Below are 22,700 nucleotides of genomic sequence, written 5' to 3' on the forward strand. Positions count from 1 at the left end.
TCAAGGGTATGTGTGAGAATAGCCGCTCGTAGTCCCGTCGGTTTATGACTGTTAGGGCTGATCCTGTGTCCAATTCCATTTTTACCTGGACTCCTGCTATCTTGAGAGTGACCCAAATGGTTCGGTGATCCTCCGTTTTGATCACATTATGTAGTTTCAGACAACTCAGCTCCCTGTTTTCAGAGTCGGTCTCACTCTTTTGTTCATCTGAACTATTCTCCATCACCTTACGTACCTTCTTGTACTTTTCTTTTGGAGATTTCTTATTGCTGGTTTTCTTTCCCGACCTGCAGACTCATGCTATGTGTCCTACTTTTCCACACTGTCTGCACACTTTTTGTCTTTGAACCAGCAATCATTGTGATCGTGTGTTGTTCTGCCGCAGCGATAGCACTTCTCTGTTCTGTATGACATTTCGTTTGTGCCATATTCTTGCGGTCTCTGTTGTATCTCTGCAGTGCCCCGTGCTGCTGCTTCATATGATACCGCAATGCTGAAAGCCTTGTCCAGCGTAAGGTCCTTTTCAGGTAAAAGCCGTTTCTGGGTTCCTTCACTTTGAAGCCTACACACAAACTTGTCCCTTAAGGTATCTGCCAGTCCCGTTCCAAACTGGCAGTGTTTCGATAGTTTGCGCAGTTCTGTTAAATATTCAGCATTGCTTTCATCCTTATGCTGGTTCCATTTGTGAAACTTGAATCCTTCTGCTCTCAGCAGCGGTGTGGGGTTTAAATGTTCCTGTAGTATCGTCACTATGTCTCCAAAACTCTTTTCCACTGGCTTCGCTGGGGTTACTAGATTTCGTAATAAGCCATACGTCTTTGCACCCATTAAATTTAACAATACCGGTACTTTTTTGTCATCTGACACCTCATTTGCCTTGCAGTATACCTCTATTCGTTCGACATATGTAGTCCAATCTTCGACTTCATTGTCAAATGCGGTGATACCGCCACTCTTCGGCATTTTGGGTGTGGTTTAAAATGGCATCTCCCGCGCTTTCCTTCCTCCCCCGCTGCTGCCAACGCCGCTCTCGGCGGTCCTCGTGGCAATGGCGGCGCCTCGCGGGTTTCTGTGGGTCTCTCTCCCTCTCCTCAACGCTGCTCGGCCCCTGAACACCGGCTGCGCCCTGTGCGCTCTGCCCTCTCTCTCTCTCCCCCGTCGACGCTGCTCGGCCCTTTGCTGTGCCGCTCGGTCGGGCTCTAGCCCGCCACTGTCCAGGAAGGGTCTGCGCACTACCTGTTGCCAGCCCGTTTCGCTGGACCACCGCGACTAGAAAGCCAAGCCTGGCTCTCAACAGCCTCCCCCGCAATTCTCGAGTCTCTGCTGGATGACTGGGCGGTTGCCCGTGGTCGACGCCCGTGTCTCTGGCCTTGACCTCCAATCTACTGGTCTCCAGGAACGAATCCCTGGGAAGTGATGCAGAGTTGCAGGTAGGATCGAATTTGTCTCGTCGCCAATGTTGTGTCCGAGAGTAATAAGACAAAGACGGCAGGGGACCGGTATAACAGGTGTTTACTCTGTGGTGTATGTGCCTTTAAGAGCAATTATGGTGTATGTGCCTTTAAGAGCCCCAGGTGTGCGTAATGCCGGTAATTGCCACTTGGGCTATATAAGCCTGTGTATTGTGTATATCCTTTAGAAACCCCCCCCAGACTTGCTTAGTAAATACCTATGAACCAACTCCTGTCTTCAGTGTCTTTATCTACACACGGACACTACAGTGGCGACGAAGTGGAAACGGACTTACCTGCAATTCGGCAGCACCTCAAGGACATCGATTCCTCCAGCGTCCAGAAGACTCAAGGAAGTAAGAGAAACTGTGGTTTCACCAGCTGGCCAAGCTGGTGACAGGTACTGCGCTAATCCTTCCTGGGCGTCAGGCTGGAGCTCCAGCGGCGGGTTCTACAGCTGAGACAGGCAACGAAATCGGAGGCAAGCAATAACGGACTGGGAGGGTGCACTCGAGAGACGGCCGGCGCGGCAAGCAGGTCAGCGTTTAGACCTCCGTCGGGAACGAGTCTCCAACAGTGAATAAACGGAAACCACAGTAAAACAGCGTTGTTATCGGTAGCAGCGGCGGGAAAGCGCGGGAAGCGCCATATCGTCGCTACAGAGAGAGAAAAAAAAGCGTGGGAAGCGCCATATCTTTTCTGAAATGCCTAAATCTGGTAATATTGAGGCTTTTGATGGCGAAATAGAAGATTGGACCACATACGTGGAAAGAGTAGAGGTTTATTGCACTGCAAATGGAATAACAGATGAAAAAAAAGCTTCAGTATTTTTGAACTTAATGGGCGCAAAGACATACGGGCTGTTACGAAATTTAATCACTCCAGCCAAACCAAAGGACAAGACTTTTTAAAAAATTGTTGATACCCTGCAGGAGCATTTAAACCCAACACCGCTGCTGATAGCGGAACGATTCAAGTTCTTCAAGAGAAATCAACACAAGAATGAAAGTAACGCTGATTACCTAAACGAATTAAGAAAGCTATCAAAGTACTGCCAATTCGGAGCAGGACTATCGGATTATCTTCGAGACAAATTTGTTTGCGGTCTCTTAAGTGAAGGAACACAAAAAAGACTGCTTTCTGAAAAAGATTTAACATTGGACAAAGCTTTCAGTATGGCTGTATCATACGAAGCAGCAGCAAAAGGAGCTGCAGAGATACAACAAGAGACACAGGACTTCGGCACCCATAAAATGACACAGGAGTTCGGAAGATGTTATCGCTGCGGCAGATCCACCCATAACCAGAGGGACTGCTGGTTCAAGGGCAAAGCATGCAGGCAATGTGGTAAGATTGGACACATTGCACGGGTATGCCAATCTGGACAAAATAAATCCACTGACAGAAAACAAAAAATCAATAAAGAAAAGTACAGGAAGGTACAAATGATGACGGACAATAGCTCCGAAGACCAGAATAGCGATAGTGACTCCGGAAACAAGAGACTAAGCTGTCTCAAATTACATAATGTACTTGCCAAAGAGGATTACCAAACCATTTGGGTTACCCTCACAATAGCAGGGTCCCCAGTTAAAATGGAGCTAGATACAGGATCAGCTCTAACCGTAATAAATCGACGAGATTACGAGAGGCTATTTTCGCATATACCTCTAAAAGACACATCCATTATCTTAAAAACATATACGGGGCAGAAAGTCTACCCCAAAGGAAAAATAAGGGTGCCTGTGGTATACAACGGCAAAGAAATACAAAAGTTGTATTTATACATTCTACAAGATGGTGGTCCACCGTTGTTGGGACGTGAATGGATAAGGAAGATACGTTTAGACTGGCACTCCATTCAGGCACTGACGGTGACCAGTAAGGAAAAAAACAATGATGACATCATACCTGAACGATTAAAAGACATCTTGGCCAACGCCAAAGAAGTGTTTCAAGAGAAACTAGGAACCTTGAAAGGCATCACCACCTAATTAAAAGTGGAAGATACAGCAATTCCAAAATTTTTTAAGGCAAGACCGGTGCCATACGCAATACGTCCAGCAGTCAAGGCAGAGCTGAAGAATTTGGAAAAGGCAGGCGTATTATCCAAAATAGATTGGAGCGAATGGGCAACACCCATCGTTCCAGTCATGAAAAAAACATTGAAAAATAACTCTGAGGAACAGAAAAAAATTCGCATCTGTGGGGACTTTAAGGTGACTGTAAACCCGGTCCTTCACACGGTACAGTATCCTCTTCCGAGGATAGAAGATATTTTCGCCTCACTATCCGGAGGGAAACGTTTCACAAAAATTGACTTGGCACAGGCATATCTACAGATGGAGGTTGAGGAGACCTCTAAAAAGTATCTCACAATAAACACACACAAAGGCCTGTACCAGTACAATCGACTGGTTTTTGGAATAGCATCAGCTCCAGCTATCTGGCAAAGAGCTATGGAGCAAGTCCTGCAAGGGATTCCGGGGACTCAATGCTACCTAGACGACATCCTTATAACAGGAGAAAACGACAACGAGCACCTTGCCAATTTGGAGCAGGTGCTCACTAGGCTGAAAGAACGGGGCCTACGAGCAAATCGCCCCAAGTGCGAATTTTTCCAAAATCAGATATCATATTGTGGCCACATAATTAATAAGGAAGGGTTGCATAAGTCACCTGAAAAAATTGAAGCAGTTATAAAAGCCCCAGCACCTGAAAATGTTTCACAATTAAGGTCATTCCTGGGATTAATAAATTACTATCATAAATTTTTACTGAACTTATCAACTATTCTACACCCTCTTAATGATCTTCTACAGACAGGAGTGATTTGGAAATGGAACGAAGACTGTAAACGTGCCTTCCATAAATGTAAAGACTTAATCACATCCGAGAAAATTTTGACTCATTACAACCCATCACTACCAATCAGACTGGCGTGCGATGCATCCCCTTACGGCATAGGAGCGGTATTGTCCCATAGATTCCCTGATGGCTCGGAACGGCCGATAGCTTTTGCGTCACGCTCATTGAACTCAGCTGAGCGTAACTATGCCCAGATAGACAGGGAAGCACTCAACCTGGTATGGGGAGTGAAGAAATTCAACCATTACCTACACGGACAAAAATTTACCTTGCTGACTGACCATCAACCCCTCATCTTCATATTCAACCCTAAAAAAGGTGTCCCCATTATGACGGCACAAAGACTACAGAGGTGGTCCCTTTTTCTAGGGGCACACCAATACAACATTGAATACAAAGGGTCAAAACAGCATGGGAATGCTGACGGTTTATCACGCCTACCGTTGCCAACGATAGAAGAGGCACCTACAGTAGACCCAGTAGAGATATTCCACTCTACCATAGTGGAATGTCTACCGGTGACAAATTCTGCCATTGAAAGGGAGACAAGAAATGACCCTACTCTCTCACGGGTCTACGATTTAACAGTGAAGGGATGGCCAGCACATGGCGAACCACTGTTGCCAGCATTCTCGCAAAGAAGAGAACAGCTGTCAGTGTGCCGAGGAACCTTGATGTGTGGATCCAGAGTGGTGATTCCACCCAAACTCCAGGATAAAGTGCTAAAGGAGCTTCACGAGGGGCATCTGGGTGGAGTGAAAATGAAGAACCTAGCTAGGGCGTTTGTATGGTGGCCAGGTATCGATGGAGACATCGAAGACATGACCAAGAGCTGCCTAGGATGCCAGAAGGTGCAAAATGCTCCGCCACAGGCCCCTCTACATCCATGGGAGTGGCCCTCATCTCCCTGGCAAAGGGTGCACATCGACTTTGCTGGTCCATTTATGGACTCAATGTTCTTAATCGCAGTTGATGCACACTCCAAGTGGCCGGAGGTAATAAAGATGTCCTCCACCACCACGGAAAAAACCATCACAGTATTAAGGACCATATTTGCCAGGAATGGGCTGCCGGAGCAGATATGTTCTGATAATGGACCGCAATTTGTGTCCGAAGAATTCAGAAAGTTCTTAAAGAACAATGGGGTAAAGCACTACACGTCCGCCCCATACCATCCCGCCACCAATGGATTGGCTGAAAGGTTTGTCCAGACCTTCAAGAAGGCCATCAAGGCCATGGATAATGAAGACATAAAACTTCAGCACAAGGTGGATAACTTCTTATTTGCATATAGGAATGCAACGCATATGGTTACTAACCAAACTCCCGCCATGATGTTCTACAATAGAAACCTAAGATGCCGGCTGGGTTTGGTCAAGCCCAACATCCGAAGGGACGTGGAGAACCGGCAGTTTCAGGGCATGAATGAAAGGCCAACTAGGGCCTTCCAGATAGGCCAACCGGTTTTGGCCCGGGACTACCGTACCGAGAAATGGCAGCCTGGAACTATCTGCACACGATTAGGACCACTGATGTATACCGTGGACATCGGAGACAGCATAATAAGGCGCCATGCTGACCAAATCATCAAGTCATCCGAAAAGGGACAACCTACACCACCACTCTATACATCTAACGATGAAGTAGAGATACCCATATCTACCTCCGATCCGGTGATACTGGAGCCCGATGAACCCGACACTGGCCTTCAAGCCGAATCAGCCTTGCCAGAAGAACCTACTACACCACCAGAAACTACTACACCCCCAAGGCGTTATCCGGACCGAGTCAGGAAGCCTCCTGAGAGACTAACTTATAATTAATTAATACAGCAATGTATATTATTTTGCATATAACATGTAATTAATAATTACTTAAAATATGATGTACTAGTTAGCTAGAAGGGGAGGAATTGTGGTGTATGTGCCTTTAAGAGCAATTATGGTGTATGTGCCTTTAAGAGCCCCAGGTGTGCATAATGCCGGTAATTGCCACTTGGGCTATATAAGCCTGTGTATTGTGTATATCCTTTAGAAACCCCCCCCAGACTTGCTTAGTAAATACCTATGAACCAACTCCTGTCTTCAGTGTCTTTATCTACACACGGACGCTACATACTCAACGTGGCTCACTCTGGAACTGAACTGTACAGATTACTACTCAGTGCTATATACAGGCGTGGTTACTGCCGGTACTGCAGTATACATGAGCTGTAAAAAGTAGTTCCCCCCTTAAAGGTATATACATTACAGATGTTGCCTGGCCTGCTGAGTTTTTCCAGCGTTTTCTGTTATTATTTCTGACACTTCAGAATTTAGCTTGGTTCAGACCACCTGACTAAAATGGAGGTGGCCCCTTCTCCAATATGAAACCAGAGACTGGAGCCGGACTGAGTTAACATTTCAGTCTGTGGGAACTAAGTTTCATTTCAGCCACACTGATGGGATAAAAGTCAATTCTCCCAATTGGGTACAGGAGTTAGGTGTGGAACCGGTTTGGGCAGGCTCAACCGGTTTCCTAGTAGGTGTGGACCCTCAGTACCAAACTGGTCACATCTTGGCACAAAGTAGCACTCTTACATATTAGCACCCTCTTTCGAAAGAATAGCTGCTATGAAAAATCAAAATATTCCCATTGGTTGAGCAGTGCATGCTTTCCGTGATTGGAATTGGTGCGTGTTTTTGCACCAGAGTAGAGGAAGCAGCTGGATGTGTTACTCTGTCTTGGGAATGTTTAGTGCTGATGTGGGGGGAGGGGGGGAGTGGGAAGGGGTGACGGGGAGTATGAATCTGTGCTTCTGCCAGGGAGTTTCACCCACTGGGTGCACTGACTACACTTCAAAGGTACATTTCCAGTGAAGAGCTTTGGGACGTCCTGGGGGGTCATGGAAGGTGCTATATAAATGCAAGTCTTTTTTCTTTAATATTGGAAATTCTGGTGTTATCACTAGTTCTGGTGCAGCTGCAGGCAGACCAGGCTTCTCGAATTACCTCTTGGATATTAAGAGTGGAAAGTGTGTGCGTTATTTCTCATGACTGATAGTCCTCAGTTTAATGAACACAAAAACCCATCAAAGGCAATTATAGAAAGTAGCATGCACAGCATCAAATACCCATTTGGAATTTTCTCTTCCATGGCGTCTGATGTGTGGGCTTTATATTATTTATTTTAAAAATCTCCAGTGGGAGTCGTGTGATCCCAGGTTGTCTAGTGGGAAAGGATTGTATCAATTACCCACCCGAAGCGTGAAAACGGTTTCTGATCCTCGTCAAGCTCCAACCCCCATTGTACTAACTGAAAAATCCTCTCCTCACTTACAGCTCCCGCAGTGGTCTCACTCTACTCTATTTCCAGACCGGCAGCCGAGCTTCTACCCTCTGCGCTTCCATCTCTGGTCTACATCACACCGCTGTATTCTTCCTACCTCTCTCAACTTCAAAAGCTTCATCAAAATGATACCTGTGGACACCTCTTACACCTTTCCCAACTTTTTAAAAAATTCACTCACGACGTGGGCATCGCTGCCAAAGCCGGCATTTGTTGCCAATTCCTCGTCACCCTGAGAAGGTGGTGGTGAGCCTGCTCCTTGAACAGTTTAGCGGTTTGATACAACATGAGTGGTTTTCTTGGCCACTTCGAAGGACAGTTAAGAGTCAACCAACTTTGGTGTGGGACTGGAGTCGCATAGAGGCCAGTCCAGGCAAGGATGGCAGGTTTCCTTCCCTAAAGGACATCAGTGAACCAGTTGGGTTTTTCCGACAATCCGGCAGCTTCATGGTCACTGTTACTGAGACCAGCTTTTTATTTCCAGATTATTTTAAACTGAATTCAAATTCTCAATCTACTATGGTGGGATTTGAACTCATGTTCTGCTGGATTATTAGTCCAGGTCTCCGCTGCTCAGTGTCCGTGAAGCACCTTGCAGATGTTTCACTACATTAAAGCTGCTGAATAAGTGCAAGCTGCTGTTACCAGTTGTTGTCACGCATCTTAGGATTGTAGTGTTTCAGTTTCCTGGTTTTATGTTCTCTGGGGTGGTCTAGATAGATAAGCTCAGGGCTGTCCGGCTATTTTTTTTGAAGCCAAATGAAAAATTAATGCTATCAAACGCTTGCCAAAAAATATCCATCCGTCAGGAATGGAACAAAAGCTAAGTCAGAGAACTGCTGCACTGACATTACCAAACAATACACATTTTGCAGCTTCCTTCAAATCTCAAGTAAATAGAAATAACAAATCTGAGAGCAGGAATAATTCCATCGAATCCAAGGAAACGTGTGTCATCACCTAGTGCCAACGAGGACATGACAGTGCGCGAATGGTTTCCGCATAGCATCATTGGGACAAACTTTGGAATGCCCATCATTTTTCAAGGCTACCCCAGCAAAGAATGTGCGAGACATTTCCTGGATCATCTCAGACAGCGTTCCGCGGTGGGCTGGATAAAAAGCTTACCTCTGCTTCCGCTGACAGCCTTGGCCATAGAGTTGCCAACTCTGGTTGGACATATTCCTGGCGGTGTCATTACAGGAGACTTTGGTTTATCCGGAGGTTGTATGTCCGGAAACCTCGATCTACCGGCAGAAATCAGGAGCCGTTTTGTTAGGTTTTTTTTCTTCTCGTGGCTTTTTTTTCTTCTCGTGGCTTTTTTTTCAACAGTCAGGCTCTGGAAAGTCTCTCTGAAGCTGTTGCTAAGCTACAGAGATGCTTCCAAGGTACTGGCCGACTGTTTAGAAGCTGTTGCTAAGCAACAGTGTTTGTTGTCAGATACGGAGATGAAAACCTCCGTATGCTTCAACATTAACGCTGGTATGTCCAGCAGTTTTGATAGATCGGCAACAGCTCGGTCCCGTCGGTGCCGGATATCACAAAGTTTCCTGTACATGACCTCCTGCCTCCAACTGTCCCGCCCCCTGCACTCAGTCAAAAGGCCCTCTTTCCTCCCCATGTCTGATATCTTTATAACTAACAGACAAAAGTGTTCAAAGATTTTTTTTTTAAAACACGATTTTTTTTTTTTATTGCCCGTATGATTTTTCTCCCCGGGTTTGCTCGCTGCGGTGTCCTGGAGATTAGTCTTCAATTCCTGGAGACTCCTGGGCAATCCTGGAGGATTTGGCAACCCTACTAGCATGGTAGCGGTGTACAATCGTCTAAGGATGTATAGAACATAGAGAAGGGCAAGTTTTCCTCCCCCCCCCAACCCCACCTCCTCCCCCTCCTCTGCTAGACAGAAGCAATGCATCAAAAAGTCAGGATTGTCGGGAGTTTCCTTGCAGGCCTGCAGCTGTGTCTCTGGCCTCAGTGAGCAGGACTTTCTGGTTGCCAAGGGAGATTTTAGTTTGGTTGTTTATTTCTTTTTTAAACATTTTGATTGGAAGCTCTCGATTTGGCAAGTGTTCTGGTTGGAGTGGAGAGTCCTGCCAGTATTTTGCTGCTGCAAAAAAAGCAACAGCCGTGCAAGTGTGTTTGTGAATAGGATCTTGCCCAGGCCAAGATGCAATCTTAAATGGCCTCTTATCCACCCAGTGTTAATCAGTGGAAGCACATTAGTGGATGTCTTAGGAAGCAATGCATATTTAGCGAAACTGCTCCCCAGACACTCCCCAGCAGCAGTTAAATTTCAGGTGATTACCAAACGCTTTCAACATTTAAGGACTCGATTAAAGGTTACCTGAGATTGACTGTAGCGAAATGCGCCATTTAATTTTATTTGTGCCTGCAATAGGGTGAATACAGAACCCAAAAGGGATCTGAAGTCATCTATGTTCGGCCATTTCAAACACCTTTGGTAAATCCAAAGTTTGCGTTCAGCGGGGTCAGTCTTGACTTTTGGGCGGCTGACAGGCAGAGCACTGGGCGACCATTCCCGTGGCGAAGGGGCCCTCTGTGATTCTTAGGGCCCTCGTTAATTTGAGGCCGTGCCTCATTTGAATTGGGCTGGTGAGCTACAGATGCTAATCAACGTCCCAAGGCAGCTTTGGCCCACAGGAAAGTCGTCCAGCTGAGACACTCGCGGGTAGCGTCGGAGGTGGGGGAGGGGGATTACGTCGAGACTGGGTCAGCGGCGCCTCACTATTTTCGTGGTGTTCTGAGTAGCAGTTCTTCTCGGTCCTTTTCAAAGCCTCTTCGGCTCTATTGCCCATGGAACTGATCAGTTTAATGCTAAAATGGCAAGCGGAGTCCAATGTATGTCGTAAGACCGCAATTGGCATGTTAAAAGGGGCTTACCGCCTGAAACAGGCAGGCTCTTTAGGTGCCCAGCAGTAGGCACCTTTCAAAATGGGCGTACTGCTGGGCATAATGGGGTGGTATGTCTACTGACCCCATTCTGAGGCCCGTCGACATCAATTTCGAGGAGGTAAAATAAACACCAGTCTCTTCTTTCAATCAGCCTTCCTGAGCTGAATTGTAAGATACTCTACTTTTGCTCTCCTGGTGCCTGGAATGATCATTATTTACTCTGTCACAGCGTATGTTAATTTTACCATCGGAGGGCTTTTTATTTCAGGAATGAGTTGCGAGCAGCATTGTGCAACAATCCAAAATTGATTTATTTTCAAATAGCTAACATTCTGCTCAGAGTCTAAACAAAAGATCTCATCCATAACAACAGTATCGAGGCGTTCCTTCTAACATGCCAAAGATTGGCGAGGCTGATTGGTGCCAGCAGCACTCATGATTTATTTGGTCTTTCATACTTGTGTTAACCTTATCATAGCTGGTGAATTATTTTCTCTGTGGTATAAATACAAACTATCTGGCATTATATAAGTATTATGGGGCAGATTTTCCAGTTCCCATTCCTGTAACCTCCTCCAGCCCTCCAAACCCTCCGAGATCTCCGCACCAATCTTGCACATCCCCGATTTTCATCGCTCCACCAGTGGTGGCCTTGACTTCTGCTAGGACTACAGTTTACAGCATGTTTTGTATGAGCGAGTGAGGTGTGAGTTTATTGTTGGTGGGCTGATTTGATTTATTTATGTTTGGCCAGGAGCTCCTATTTTTCAGGTGATTAGATCGCGGAGGTATCTTGCGTTAGTACCACGTGAGTGGGTATATGAAAGTCATCCTGTCCTGTGGCGAAATGCAATTTTCCTGTACTCCTATTGTTAGTGGAAGTGTATGAGCTAGTATGTTGTGAAATGTGTTTGTTATTCCACACTCTTGCACAACAACACAAGGGCCGAGAAATTTGGTCATGCAGTGCCTGTATTTCAGGCGCCGAGTGGCCTCCTAAGCCTCCAATATGGCGGGCAGGAAATGCGCGCAGATTCCGGCCAGAGGTGCGCCACCCGCCATATTGGACAAAGTGGTTGCGAGGCCTAATATCGAGGGAGACTCGGGCCTCACCGTTCAGGCCTCACCCTGCGCCGCCCGCGCGTTCAAAAATGGGCGCTGCAGAATTTCTAGGCCAAGAATTCTTTCATTGCAGGCAGGCCCGGTAAATAATGGAGCTGCATATTACTGGATATGTGGTGATATTAGTACTGGAAGCTGGCTGAATGCACACTGTTACAATAGCTAGTCTTGCTGGCATCTTAGCAACAAGTTGAAATGTATCCAAGCCGGGACCCAAAAATGCGCCAATTTGTGGTTGCCCACAATTCTGATGTAAACAAGACAGATTTGCCACTGAATTAGAATATGGTGTTCATGTTTTAAAGAAAGAACGGGGTAGATTTTGACTTTGTGCGACAGTGTAAAACAGGCGATAGTGAGTCGGCAGCCCGTTTTTCATCATTCCCAATTTTTTTATTTCCAATAAAGTCAATGTAAATAAGAATGGGGGGAGATGTAAAACGGGCTGCTGACTTGGGATGCTATCACCCTATTTACACTATTGCACAAAGTCAAGATCTACCGTAAGGGGGACCCCGAGCTTCCGGTCGCCTGTCACTTTAATTCTCCGCTCCACTCCCACTCAGACCTCACCGTCCTCGGCCTCTTGCATTGTTCCACTGAAGCTCAGCGTAAGCTCGAGGAACAGCACCTCATCTTTCGATTGGGCACTTTACAGCCTTCCGGACTTAACATCGAGTTCAACAATTTCAGATCATAACCTCGGCCCCTATCATATATATTCCTTTTCCACACCTTTTTTTTGTTTGTGTTTTCTTTTCTTCTCCCCCACATGGCAGCTGTCTTTCATTCTGCCAGCGCAATTTACACTTCATCTAGAGCCATCTTTTGTTTCTTAACCTGTCCCATTACCATCTCCTTTTGCCTTGAATATCTCTTAATGACTCTTAACCTCTCCTGCCTTCTATCCTATCACAGACCTTCCCTTTTGTTCTTTCATCCCCTCCCCCATTTCCCAGCCCCTACACTTGCTTAAAAACCTGTTACATTTCCTGCTTTTTTCCAGTTCTGACGAAAGGTCATCGACCTGAAACGTTAACTCTGTTTCTCTCTTCACAGATGCTGCCTGACCTGCTGTGTGTCTCCAGCATTTTCTGTTTTTCTGTCAAGATCTACATACCCTGCTCCCGCCCTCCCACATGTGCAACACAAGCTCATAAAATTACCTTTATTGTGTTGAGTTGTGGACATTGCATTTTCAAAATGGCATTGGTGCATTGGAGATAAGCAACAAAGATTTATCAAAGACTTTGATATACTGGTTAAACCACTGCTCTTGCATCAATGCGAAGCACTTTGGAGAACGTCAAGTTTAGAAAGTTACTACGTGGGCCAATGGACTCCTTGGGAACTTTGTAATACTTAGCTTTTGACATTAGCTGAGGGCCAACAGTAAAATTTCAAATAAAAATGGGCTTTTGAAGGATTCTTTCCCTCATGTACAATGGACGTTCAGCTCACCAGTTAATGAGGCAACAGGCCAGGCAACATCCGTGGAGAGAAATTAGAGTTGACGTTTCGGGTCGAAACCCTTTTTCAAAAAGGGTTTCGACCCGAAAACGTTTTGAAAAAGGGTTTCGACCCGAAACGTCAACTCTAATTTCTCTCCACGGATGTTGCCTGGCCTGCTGAGTTTTTCCAGCATTTTCTGTTGTTATTTCAGATTTCCAGCATCTGCAGTATTTTGCTATCATACCAATGAGGCGACAATATCTGGTTAGAAATCAATGTCCCCTCGAAATCATTAAACGAGTTGAACTTCGAGATGCAACAACAGGTTTTTTGTTAACTAGCACTTATTCTTTGTAAACTTACACTTCCTGAACTAGGAAACAGCCAAATGTATTTCCTCAGAACAGCCAGCTAGAGTAACAGGACCTTCCACCCAGCTGGCTGAATTTACAGTGCAGATCTTAGGAGTACAAAGACATTGTTCTGTGATGGCGTCTGACAGAACTTTCTGCCCCCACCCCAATCCAAACACAATGAGAATTCCGCAGCCATTTAAAATGTAGAGCGAACTGATTGCCTTCAAGTGTGATCATTGTGTTATTCTGCCACAGTACCTGATCACCTAGTTAGGCAAGATTAACTGGTCTAATCTCAGCCTCATTCCAATCAGTATAGGTCATACCCTGCCCGTTCTATGTTAATTTGATTATAAAAGGTCCCAGTGGTAACTTTCTAATTTCTGATCGTGTGTTATTTTTCATGCCTTTAGGCACCATTATCCACAAATAACCTCATGTTGCCTCTACAGACTCGTTCAGTGGAGGTTGGGTACAACGTACATCTATTTACCAGTGTTTGTTAAAATCTGTATCACGATACTAAATGGTCAATAAAAGCCCTAGTCAGTTAACGTTTAGTATGATTCATCTTGTGTGCATTCAGGGGAGTTAGTAAAGACCGCCAACTTGGGCATATAAATAGACAAGACAATAATGACTCACGATCAGTATGACAGGAATCTTTTCACAACTACTGATCTCACCAAATAGCATGTGAGCACAGGTGTGTTATCTTCTAGCCAGCAACTTGTTGGATGAAAAAAGTTATCACCAATCCTGAGCAAGTAGAATATACATATATATATATATATATATATATATCATCCAAAAAGCAGTAAATATTATCCATTTGCATTAACATCGATTTTAAAGTTGCTGATTATAGAGTGTTAAGTGCTCCATTTATTTCGGGCAGAAACAGCTGTGCTTACTCACTAGTTCGCTCCTCTTTAAGGTGTACTGAATGTAACAAAAGAGCCTTATTGAGGCAGACTTCATTTTAATATTTTATATTTTTGGATGCCAATCCATCACCAAAACCTGCTTGGCTGTGCAGGAGATTTCACCCCATTAAGCACTGGCCAAAGCAAAGACAGCAAAGTGAACTTGTGCCTACATTCCCATCAGCGGTAATAAACAGCCCAGATGTGAAAACTATCCGGTAAATACAGAGATGCTGCAATGTGTATTTTAACTGTGAACTCTCTCTGACAGTCTGTGAAACTGTCATTTAAAGGATTTTTCATTTGTAAATGCTTAGTTTTCTCTTTCATTAAATCCACCTCCGTATGTATCCCATCCCATCCTTTCTTCTCTCGCTCTCCTCCTTTAACACCCCCCTTTAAAGCCTACCTCTTTGACCGAATATCTCCCTATGTTGGCTCGGTGTCAAATTTTGTTGATAACACTCCCGTGAAGCGCCTTGGGATGTTTTGCTGCGTTAAAGGTGCTATATAAATGCAAGTTGCTGTTGTTGTAATGCTGCTTGAAGGACAGTGAGGGGCTGAGTGGAAATACTGGCGCCAGCCACTACAGATTTTGGTGTGAAATCAGCCAGTGCATTGGTGGAGGGGGAGTGAGTGGGGTCCACCCGTTACAAAATTCAGAAAAGAAAATCTACTGAAAGGCGGGCGGGGTTGGGGGGATTGTGGCGGGGGGGGTGGTTGTTCATTCTGCATGGGATCAGTAAGATATGTTTATAGTGGGAGCCGCAACAGTTTTTTCTTCAGACAGCTTCCATTTTCCACTATAAACAAAGAATGAGATGGTAACTAAAAAGGCAAAGATGAGCACAATGTATGTTATATTTCCAAATAATTATATATATATTATAATATCTCATATACAATGTGTATATATCATATATGTATTTTCCACCACAATGTATGTGACAAGCTCTATAGAAATAGATGTAGCTGTTGTAGTTAACCCAATAATATGATTCTTGTTTTAGGAAATAGTCATTTGAAAAAGTCTTTACACTGGGTGATTCTCCTAAGTTTGAAAATAGTTGGTCTTCATGTTGTCTTCTCAAGAAGGATTTGGCACATCACCCACTCTGATCTTATGTCTGCTTGGCTGGACCAATAATCCAGAGAACGTGAGTTCAAATCCCACCTGAGCAGTTTGATCATTTGAATTCAGTTTTTAAAAATATCTGGAAATAAAAAGCTGGTAAACAGTAAAAGTGACTATGAAGCCATTGGATTGTCATAAAACCCAACTCAATGTCCTTCAGAGAAGGAAACCTGACATCGATAACAGGACCGGCCTGTATGTAATTCCAGTCCTACACCATTATGGTTGACTCCCATGCCCTCTGAAGTGGCCCAGCAAGCTACTCAGTTGTATCAAACCGCTACCGGCGGTTAAAGAAGAAAGGTCCACCACCAGTTTCTCAGGGCAACTAGGGATGGGCAACAAATGCTGGCTTTGCCAGTGATGCCCACCTCCCGAGAATGAATTTAGGAAAATGTTGACGTGGCTCAATGAAACAAGTGGCTGCTTGTTTAAATTGACGAGACTTGTTTAAATTCAGGATTCAGGCGGGCTTTGTGCTGCAGCAACATTCTCAAGTAGGAAGTTTCCGGATGAAAGCTCCTGTGTACCCAACACATGAAGGTCATCTCTGGGGTCGCCTATAAGTACTGTATGAGTCTACCACCTTGGCTTCACTTGGACTTGTAGTGAGTCTAGTTCAGGTTTTATTTTCCCTACATGTTAGTTGCCAACTTTGGTCATTTCTGCTGAATTATACAAATAACCTTAGAACCATTATTTTTATTTGGCAAGGTGGGTCTTGTTTTCTTTTCACTAAAACATGTGTTTGAAGTGCACAGTCCAGATCTGTAGTTTGTTTCTGGGCACATATACGTACCAGAGACTACATTATTCATTGTGAATGAGATACAACTTTCTGTTCTATAAATGAACATAACAAAATATACAATCTCTAAACAGCTGCATTTCTTTTATCCGCACTGGAAGAAATCATTTGTAAACAACAAATAGTTTGCTAGCAGCCACAGCGTGAACAGGAAATCTCAACCAACCAATTAAATCAATCCCAGCGTCCCCTAGCGCCCGAGAGAGTGTGGCGTAGCACAAGACCAGTCAGAACCCAATTGGTTCAGAAGTGTCTTTTACGGAAGGAAACCTTCCACCCTTACTCGGTCTGGCCTACATGTGGCTCCAGTCGCACACCAACGTGGTTGACTCTTAACTCCCCTCTGAAGTGGCCTAGCACGCCATTCACTTGTATCAAATCATTTGGTTCAAGAAGGTGGCCCACCACCACAACCACCAACTGAATGCTTTGTCAGTTTGGGAAAAATGGGAAAACAATCTGAAGCCTTGGTGGGAGAATTTACCAATGGCTGTTCAGAGGGTACAAGGTAATTTTGGCATTGAATGAGCACTAACTAACACATTTACACAAAACCGTTAAAATGCAATTTACCAAATAATTACATACTAATAGCCACTGATGGCAAGATATCTATCTTCTGAAAGGTTAGTTAAAATATATATGATAGCAAAATACTGCGAATGCTGGAATATATAAGTTGGTCCCTTAATGACCATTTATTACAGAGGTCAGTACAGACGAGGAAGTGATTTGACCCATCTAGTACATCCTTCCAGAGAAACCTGTGGTTCCTCCTCTCCCATCACAGCACCTAACGGCCACTTAAATACCTCCGGAGTTTCTTCTCCACTATTCCAAGTGGAAAACCATCCCAGGTATTAATTATTCTTTGCTTGAAAAAGTATTTCCTGACATCAGTCCTCAACTCACTTTCTACCTTATCCTGTAGTTGTGGTTTAATTTGGAATGGTAACAGCGCTAGTCAGAAATTATGTCTCCCAAGATTTTAGAAACAGAAAACAGCCATCTGCCAAACAGGCTCATTCAATTTTGATTTGACTTCAACTCCACCTAATCTTGAGCTCGTTATATCTCAATTATCCCATTCTCCAGAAACACAGTGATGAAATATTCCATTCATCACTGCCTGTGACTGTGGTTGGTTTCAGGTTCCCCCTTACCATTGTATTGCCTGTGACTGTGGTTGGTTTCAGGTTTCTCCTCACCATTGTATTGTGTATTGGAATGTATGGAATGTGTTGTGTGTAGGGCTCCGCCCATACCTGGCCTCTATGTAAGCCAGCTCAGTCTGGCCTCACAGCCAGTACTGCAGACCTCCAGGGAAGATACCTCTCTCCACTGCGTGTTATCTTCTAAGTTAATAAAAGCCTTGTTTTGTTTCGCTAACATCGAGTCTCGGGATTATTGAGGCACATCAATTTTATTAACTTATTTTTCAACACAATGGATCAACTCCTGAAACCCGAACGTTTGGATTTGGATCAGCATGCTCCGGACGCATCAGCACGCTTCGGACACTGGTTTATGTGTATGGAATTCTTCCTGGACAATTCCGCAGCCGTCAAAGACGCTGCGAGTATGAAACTCGGAGTTCTGCGGAATTGGGTAAGCCACCGGGTTTACCCCCTCATCCAAGACGCCGACACGTACCTGGCCGCCTGCGACATCTTAAAGGCGCATTACCAGCAGCCTACGAATGAGGTGTATGCTAGGCATCTGCTCGCCACTCGCGCACAGCGACCTGGGGAATCGGTGGAGGAGTTCCTAGGCACCCTGAAAATGCTTGGCAAAGACTGCAAGTGCCGAGATGTAAAAGCCGCAGTGTACACCGACGAGCTTGTTCGCGATGCCTTTATCACAGGCCTCAGCTCCACTTACATCCGGCAAAGACTGCTGGAAAAAACGGGATTGGACCTGAAACAGGCTGCGGACACCGCGCGATCCCTGGATGTGGCCCAGAGAAACTCGGACGCCTACTCTTCAGCCCACGCCGCCACGTGTGCACCGAGGGCGCCGCCATCTTGGAAGGCATCTCCCCCGCCCGGCAGCCCGACACCGTCGGGGCCCCGCTCTCCCCCCAGAAGCCCTACGACAGCCGCGACGCGTCGGGGACCCAACTGCTACTCCTGCGGGCAGCCAAAGCACACCAGAAACCTGTGCCCGGCGAAAGGCACCACCTGCTTTAAGTGCGGTAAGAAGGGGCACTTTGGGAAGGTGTGCAGAGGGAACCCCGCTGGAAAACCAAAACCCGCCACCGCCGCGTGTGCACCGTGGGAGCGGCCATCTTGGACGCCATCTTGCCCGACCTCGTGGGGTCCGCCATCTTGTGAGCAGACAGCGTGGACGCCATCTTGTCTCGATCAGGGCCCTACAGTGGCATCGGTCACAGTGGACCAGACCAGGCCCCACCCGCTATCCAAATCAATGGTGGACATCGAGGTAAACGGGTGCGGGGTTAAATGTTTAATTGACAGTGGAAGCACGGAGAGTTTTATCCACCCGGAACTGGCACGACAACTCTCCCTAAAGGTGGTCCCTACTCGGGGTACCATCTCTATGGCTGATAAAACCCAGACATCGACCATTCTGGGTTACTGCACGGTACAATTGTCCATTAACGGGACTGTATACGATAATTTTAAAGTATTAATCATGAAGAATCTATGCGCGAGCGTGATCTTGGGCCTGGATTTCCAGTGCAACCACCAAAGCATCACGCTCAAGTACGGTGGGTCCCAGCCGCCCCTCACAGTGTGCGGCCTGGCTACCCTGAAGGTAAAGCCGCCTTCGCTATTCGCGAACCTTACCCCTAACTGCCGGCCAATAGCGACCAAAAGCAGGAGGTACAGCTGGGAGGACAGGCGGTTTATCGCAACCGAGGTAGACAGGCTCCTGAAAGAGCGCATTATTGAATGCAGCAATAGCCCGTGGTGCGCCCAAGTGGTGGTGGTAAGGGGTAGCGAGAAGAAACGGATGGTGATCGACTATAGCCAAACGATCAACAGGTACACCCAACTAGACGCCTACCCGCTACCCCGCATATCAGAAATGGTGAACCAAATCGCCCAATACCGGGTGTTCTCCACCATCGACCCCAAGTCAGCGTACCACCAGCTCCCTATCAGACCAGAGGACCGCCCGTACACCGCCTTCGAGGCGAACGGACGCCTCTACCAATTCCTCAGAGTCCCCTTTGGGGTGACGAATGGGGTCTCGGTCTTCCAGAGGGAGATGGATCGCATGGTCGATGACCACCGCTTCCAGGCAACCTTCCCCTACCTCGACAACGTCACCATCTGCAGTCACAACCAGCAGGATCACGACTCGAACCTCGAGAGGTTCCTGAAAACCGCACAAAAACTCAACCTCACCTACAACGAGGACAAGTGCGTTTTCAACACCACGCGCCTCTGCATACTAGGCAGCGTGGTGGAGAATGGGGAAATCGGACCAGACCCCGACCGATTGCGCCCCCTATGGGAGCTGCCCCTGCCCAACACTCCCAAAGCCCTGAAAAGGTGCCTGGGGTTATTTTCTTATTATTCCCAATGGGTCCCCAACTACTCCGACAAAGCCCACCCCCTCTTGAAAGCATCCTCTTTTCCGCTCTCTGCTGAGGCCCACGCCGCCTTCAAAAGCATTAAGCAGGATATTGAGCGGGCCACGCTACAGGCAGTGGACGAGAACACTCCATTTCAAGTGGAAAGTGATGCGTCTGACTTTGCCTTGGCGGCCACCCTCAACCAGGCGGGGCGGCCCGTAGCTTTCTTCTCGAGGACCCTCCAAGGGCCCGAGATCAGACACTCCTCCGTGGAAAAGGAGGCCCAAGCCATCGTGGAGGCAGTGCGCCACTGGCGCCACTACCTAGCCGGCAAACGCTTCACCCTACTTACCGACCAGCGGTCGGTAGCGTTTATGTTCAATAATAAACAGAGGGGGAAGATCAAAAATGATAAGATTCTTAGGTGGCGGATCGAGCTCTCCACCTTCGAGTATGACATCATTTACCGGCCAGGGGCCCTTAACGAATCCCCAGATGCCCTCTCACGAGGGATGTGTGCCAGCGCCACCGGGGATCGGCTACAGACCCTCCACAACAACCTCTGCCACCCAGGGGTCACGCGGCTGTTCCACTTCATAAAGTCCCGCAACTTACCCTACTCGATTGAGGAAGTTCGGTCTCTGACCAGGAACTGCCGCACTTGCGCTGAGTGCAAGCCTCGGTTCTACCACCCTGATAGAGCCCACTTAATCAAAGCTACACGGCCCTTTGAGCGGCTCAGCTTAGATTTCAAGGGCCCCCACCCGTCCGTCGACCGCAATGTTTACTTCCTGAACATTGTGGACGAATACTCCCGGTTCCCATTCGCCTTCCCCCTGCCCAGACATGACCAGCGCCACGGTCATTAAATGCCTCAACAGCCTGTTCTGCCTGTTCGGTATGCCGAGCTACATCCACACGGATAGGGGGGCGTCCTTCATGAGTGAAGAGCTACGCCAGTACATGCTGTCCAGGGGTATCGCCACGAGCCGTACCACCAGCTACAACCCCCGGGGTAACGGTCAAGTGGAGCGAGAGAACGGGACAGTATGGAAAGCAGTCACTCTAGCTCTAAGGACCAAGGGCCTCCCTATCTCCCGCTGGCAGGAAGTCCTCTCAGATGTGCTCCATTCGATACGGTCGCTATTGTGTACTGCCACTAATGCCACGCCTCACGAACGAATGTTTAGCTTCCCCCGGAAATCCACCTCAGGCGTATCCATGCCGTCATGGCTCTCCACCCCGGGTCCGGTATTCGTGCGAAGGCATGTGAGGGGCCATAAGACGGACCCTCTCGTGGAGCCAGTGCACCTACTCCACGCCAACCCCCAATATGCGTATGTCCGGCACGCCGACGGAAGGGAGGACACCGTGTCAATAAAAGACGCCGCCCCAGCCGGTAACGGCAACAACCACGGCAATAGCAGCAACAACGACCACAGCAACTCTTACCTACCCACTACTCTTTCATCACCCCCGGAAGAACATCGACCAACGGCACCCCCACCAACTACCCCTTCAACAACCCTGGCAGCACCCCCGGCAGAGACCCAGGAGGCCACCGGGGACACCCAGCCGACACCCGCGACACCACAACAGCCACGTCGGTCGCAGAGGACTACCAAACCCCCGAACAGACTAAATCTATAGAAGGGGTGAATGTGATGAAATATTCCATTCATCACTGCCTGTGACTGTGGTTGGTTTCAGGTTCCCCCTTACCATTGTATTGCCTGTGACTGACTGTGGTTGGTTTCAGGTTTCTCCTCACCATTGTATTGTGTATTGGAATGTATGGAATGTGTTGTGTGTAGGGCTCCGCCCATACCTGGCCTCTATGTAAGCCAGCTCAGTCTGGCCTCACAGCCAGTACTGCAGACCTCCAGGGAAGATACCTCTCTCCACTGCGTGTTATCTTCTAAGTTAATAAAAGCCTTGTTTTGTTTCGCTAACATCGAGTCTCGGGATTATTGAGGCACATCACACACCTAGTTGCCTCTTGGGCGTGTTTATGGCTTTCCCTGGTAACTTCTCTCACACCTATCTCTTGGACAAAAAAATTCTACCTAACTTACTCCCTTCTTACTCCTAGTTTTCTCATTTTAACCTGCATTCCTTGGTATTTGAATTCATAGTGTACAATGGGCCTAATCAGCTTTATTATCCTTGAAAACTTCAATTCAGCCACTTAGAAGTCTTCACTTTTTTCCTCTCCCTGTACCATTAGATAGGGAGGTTGTACAACTTACATATGAGTAGGTACCAGACGATTCGTCTTGTATTCTGGACTGTAATGTTATACTTATCTGTACAGTAGGGGGTGCTAAATAGTTTCAAAAATAAATACCCCACTTCCTTTCAGGTTAAAAAAAGCAGGAAAGTTTAAGGTGGGAGCAAGTGAGCAAGTTAATTTTTGCAGATGAGCCTTTGATAATTAAAGCAGCGACGTACCTACACAGTTGTTGTTGTCATCCACAGTGTAGCCAAAACGACAGACCAGAGATCTCGCTGGAACAGGATATCTGGGTATTGAGACTGGTTGGTAGACAGGTGAACTTGAAGTTTCAGAGTACCCTGATTGTGAAGACACAGGGTACGTGGGATTGGATGGTCCATTTGCCAGGACGAGAGCAGCAGTCCTTGGCAAACACAAGTATCCTCCATTGTGATTGATGCATCTCATGTCTCCTTTACAGGCATCTGGGATGGTTTGGCACTCATTAACATCTGTGGAAATTTAAATAAAACTATTGAGAGGTCATGCTGACTCCTGGTTTCATTTTTATTCAATGTTT

At 46.6% G+C, this 22,700-nt stretch overlaps 1 protein-coding gene across 2 annotated transcripts in view; it reads right to left on the reverse strand.

The window, feature by feature from the left end:
• Positions 1-22,700, reverse strand: part of fbln5 (fibulin 5) — a 121,874-nt gene that overhangs the window by 73,367 nt on the left and 25,807 nt on the right. For both annotated transcript variants that reach the window (XM_086002728.1, XM_086002727.1), the window contains exon 4: positions 22,357-22,632. In XM_086002728.1, the coding sequence (XP_085858854.1) occupies positions 22,357-22,632 (276 nt within the window). The remainder of the gene's footprint in view (positions 1-22,356; positions 22,633-22,700) is intronic.

This window comes from Somniosus microcephalus, chromosome 12 (assembly GCF_052327205.1).
Source record: "Somniosus microcephalus isolate GS21.2 chromosome 12, FLI_Smic_1.0, whole genome shotgun sequence".
Lineage (NCBI taxonomy): Eukaryota > Metazoa > Chordata > Chondrichthyes > Squaliformes > Somniosidae > Somniosus > Somniosus microcephalus.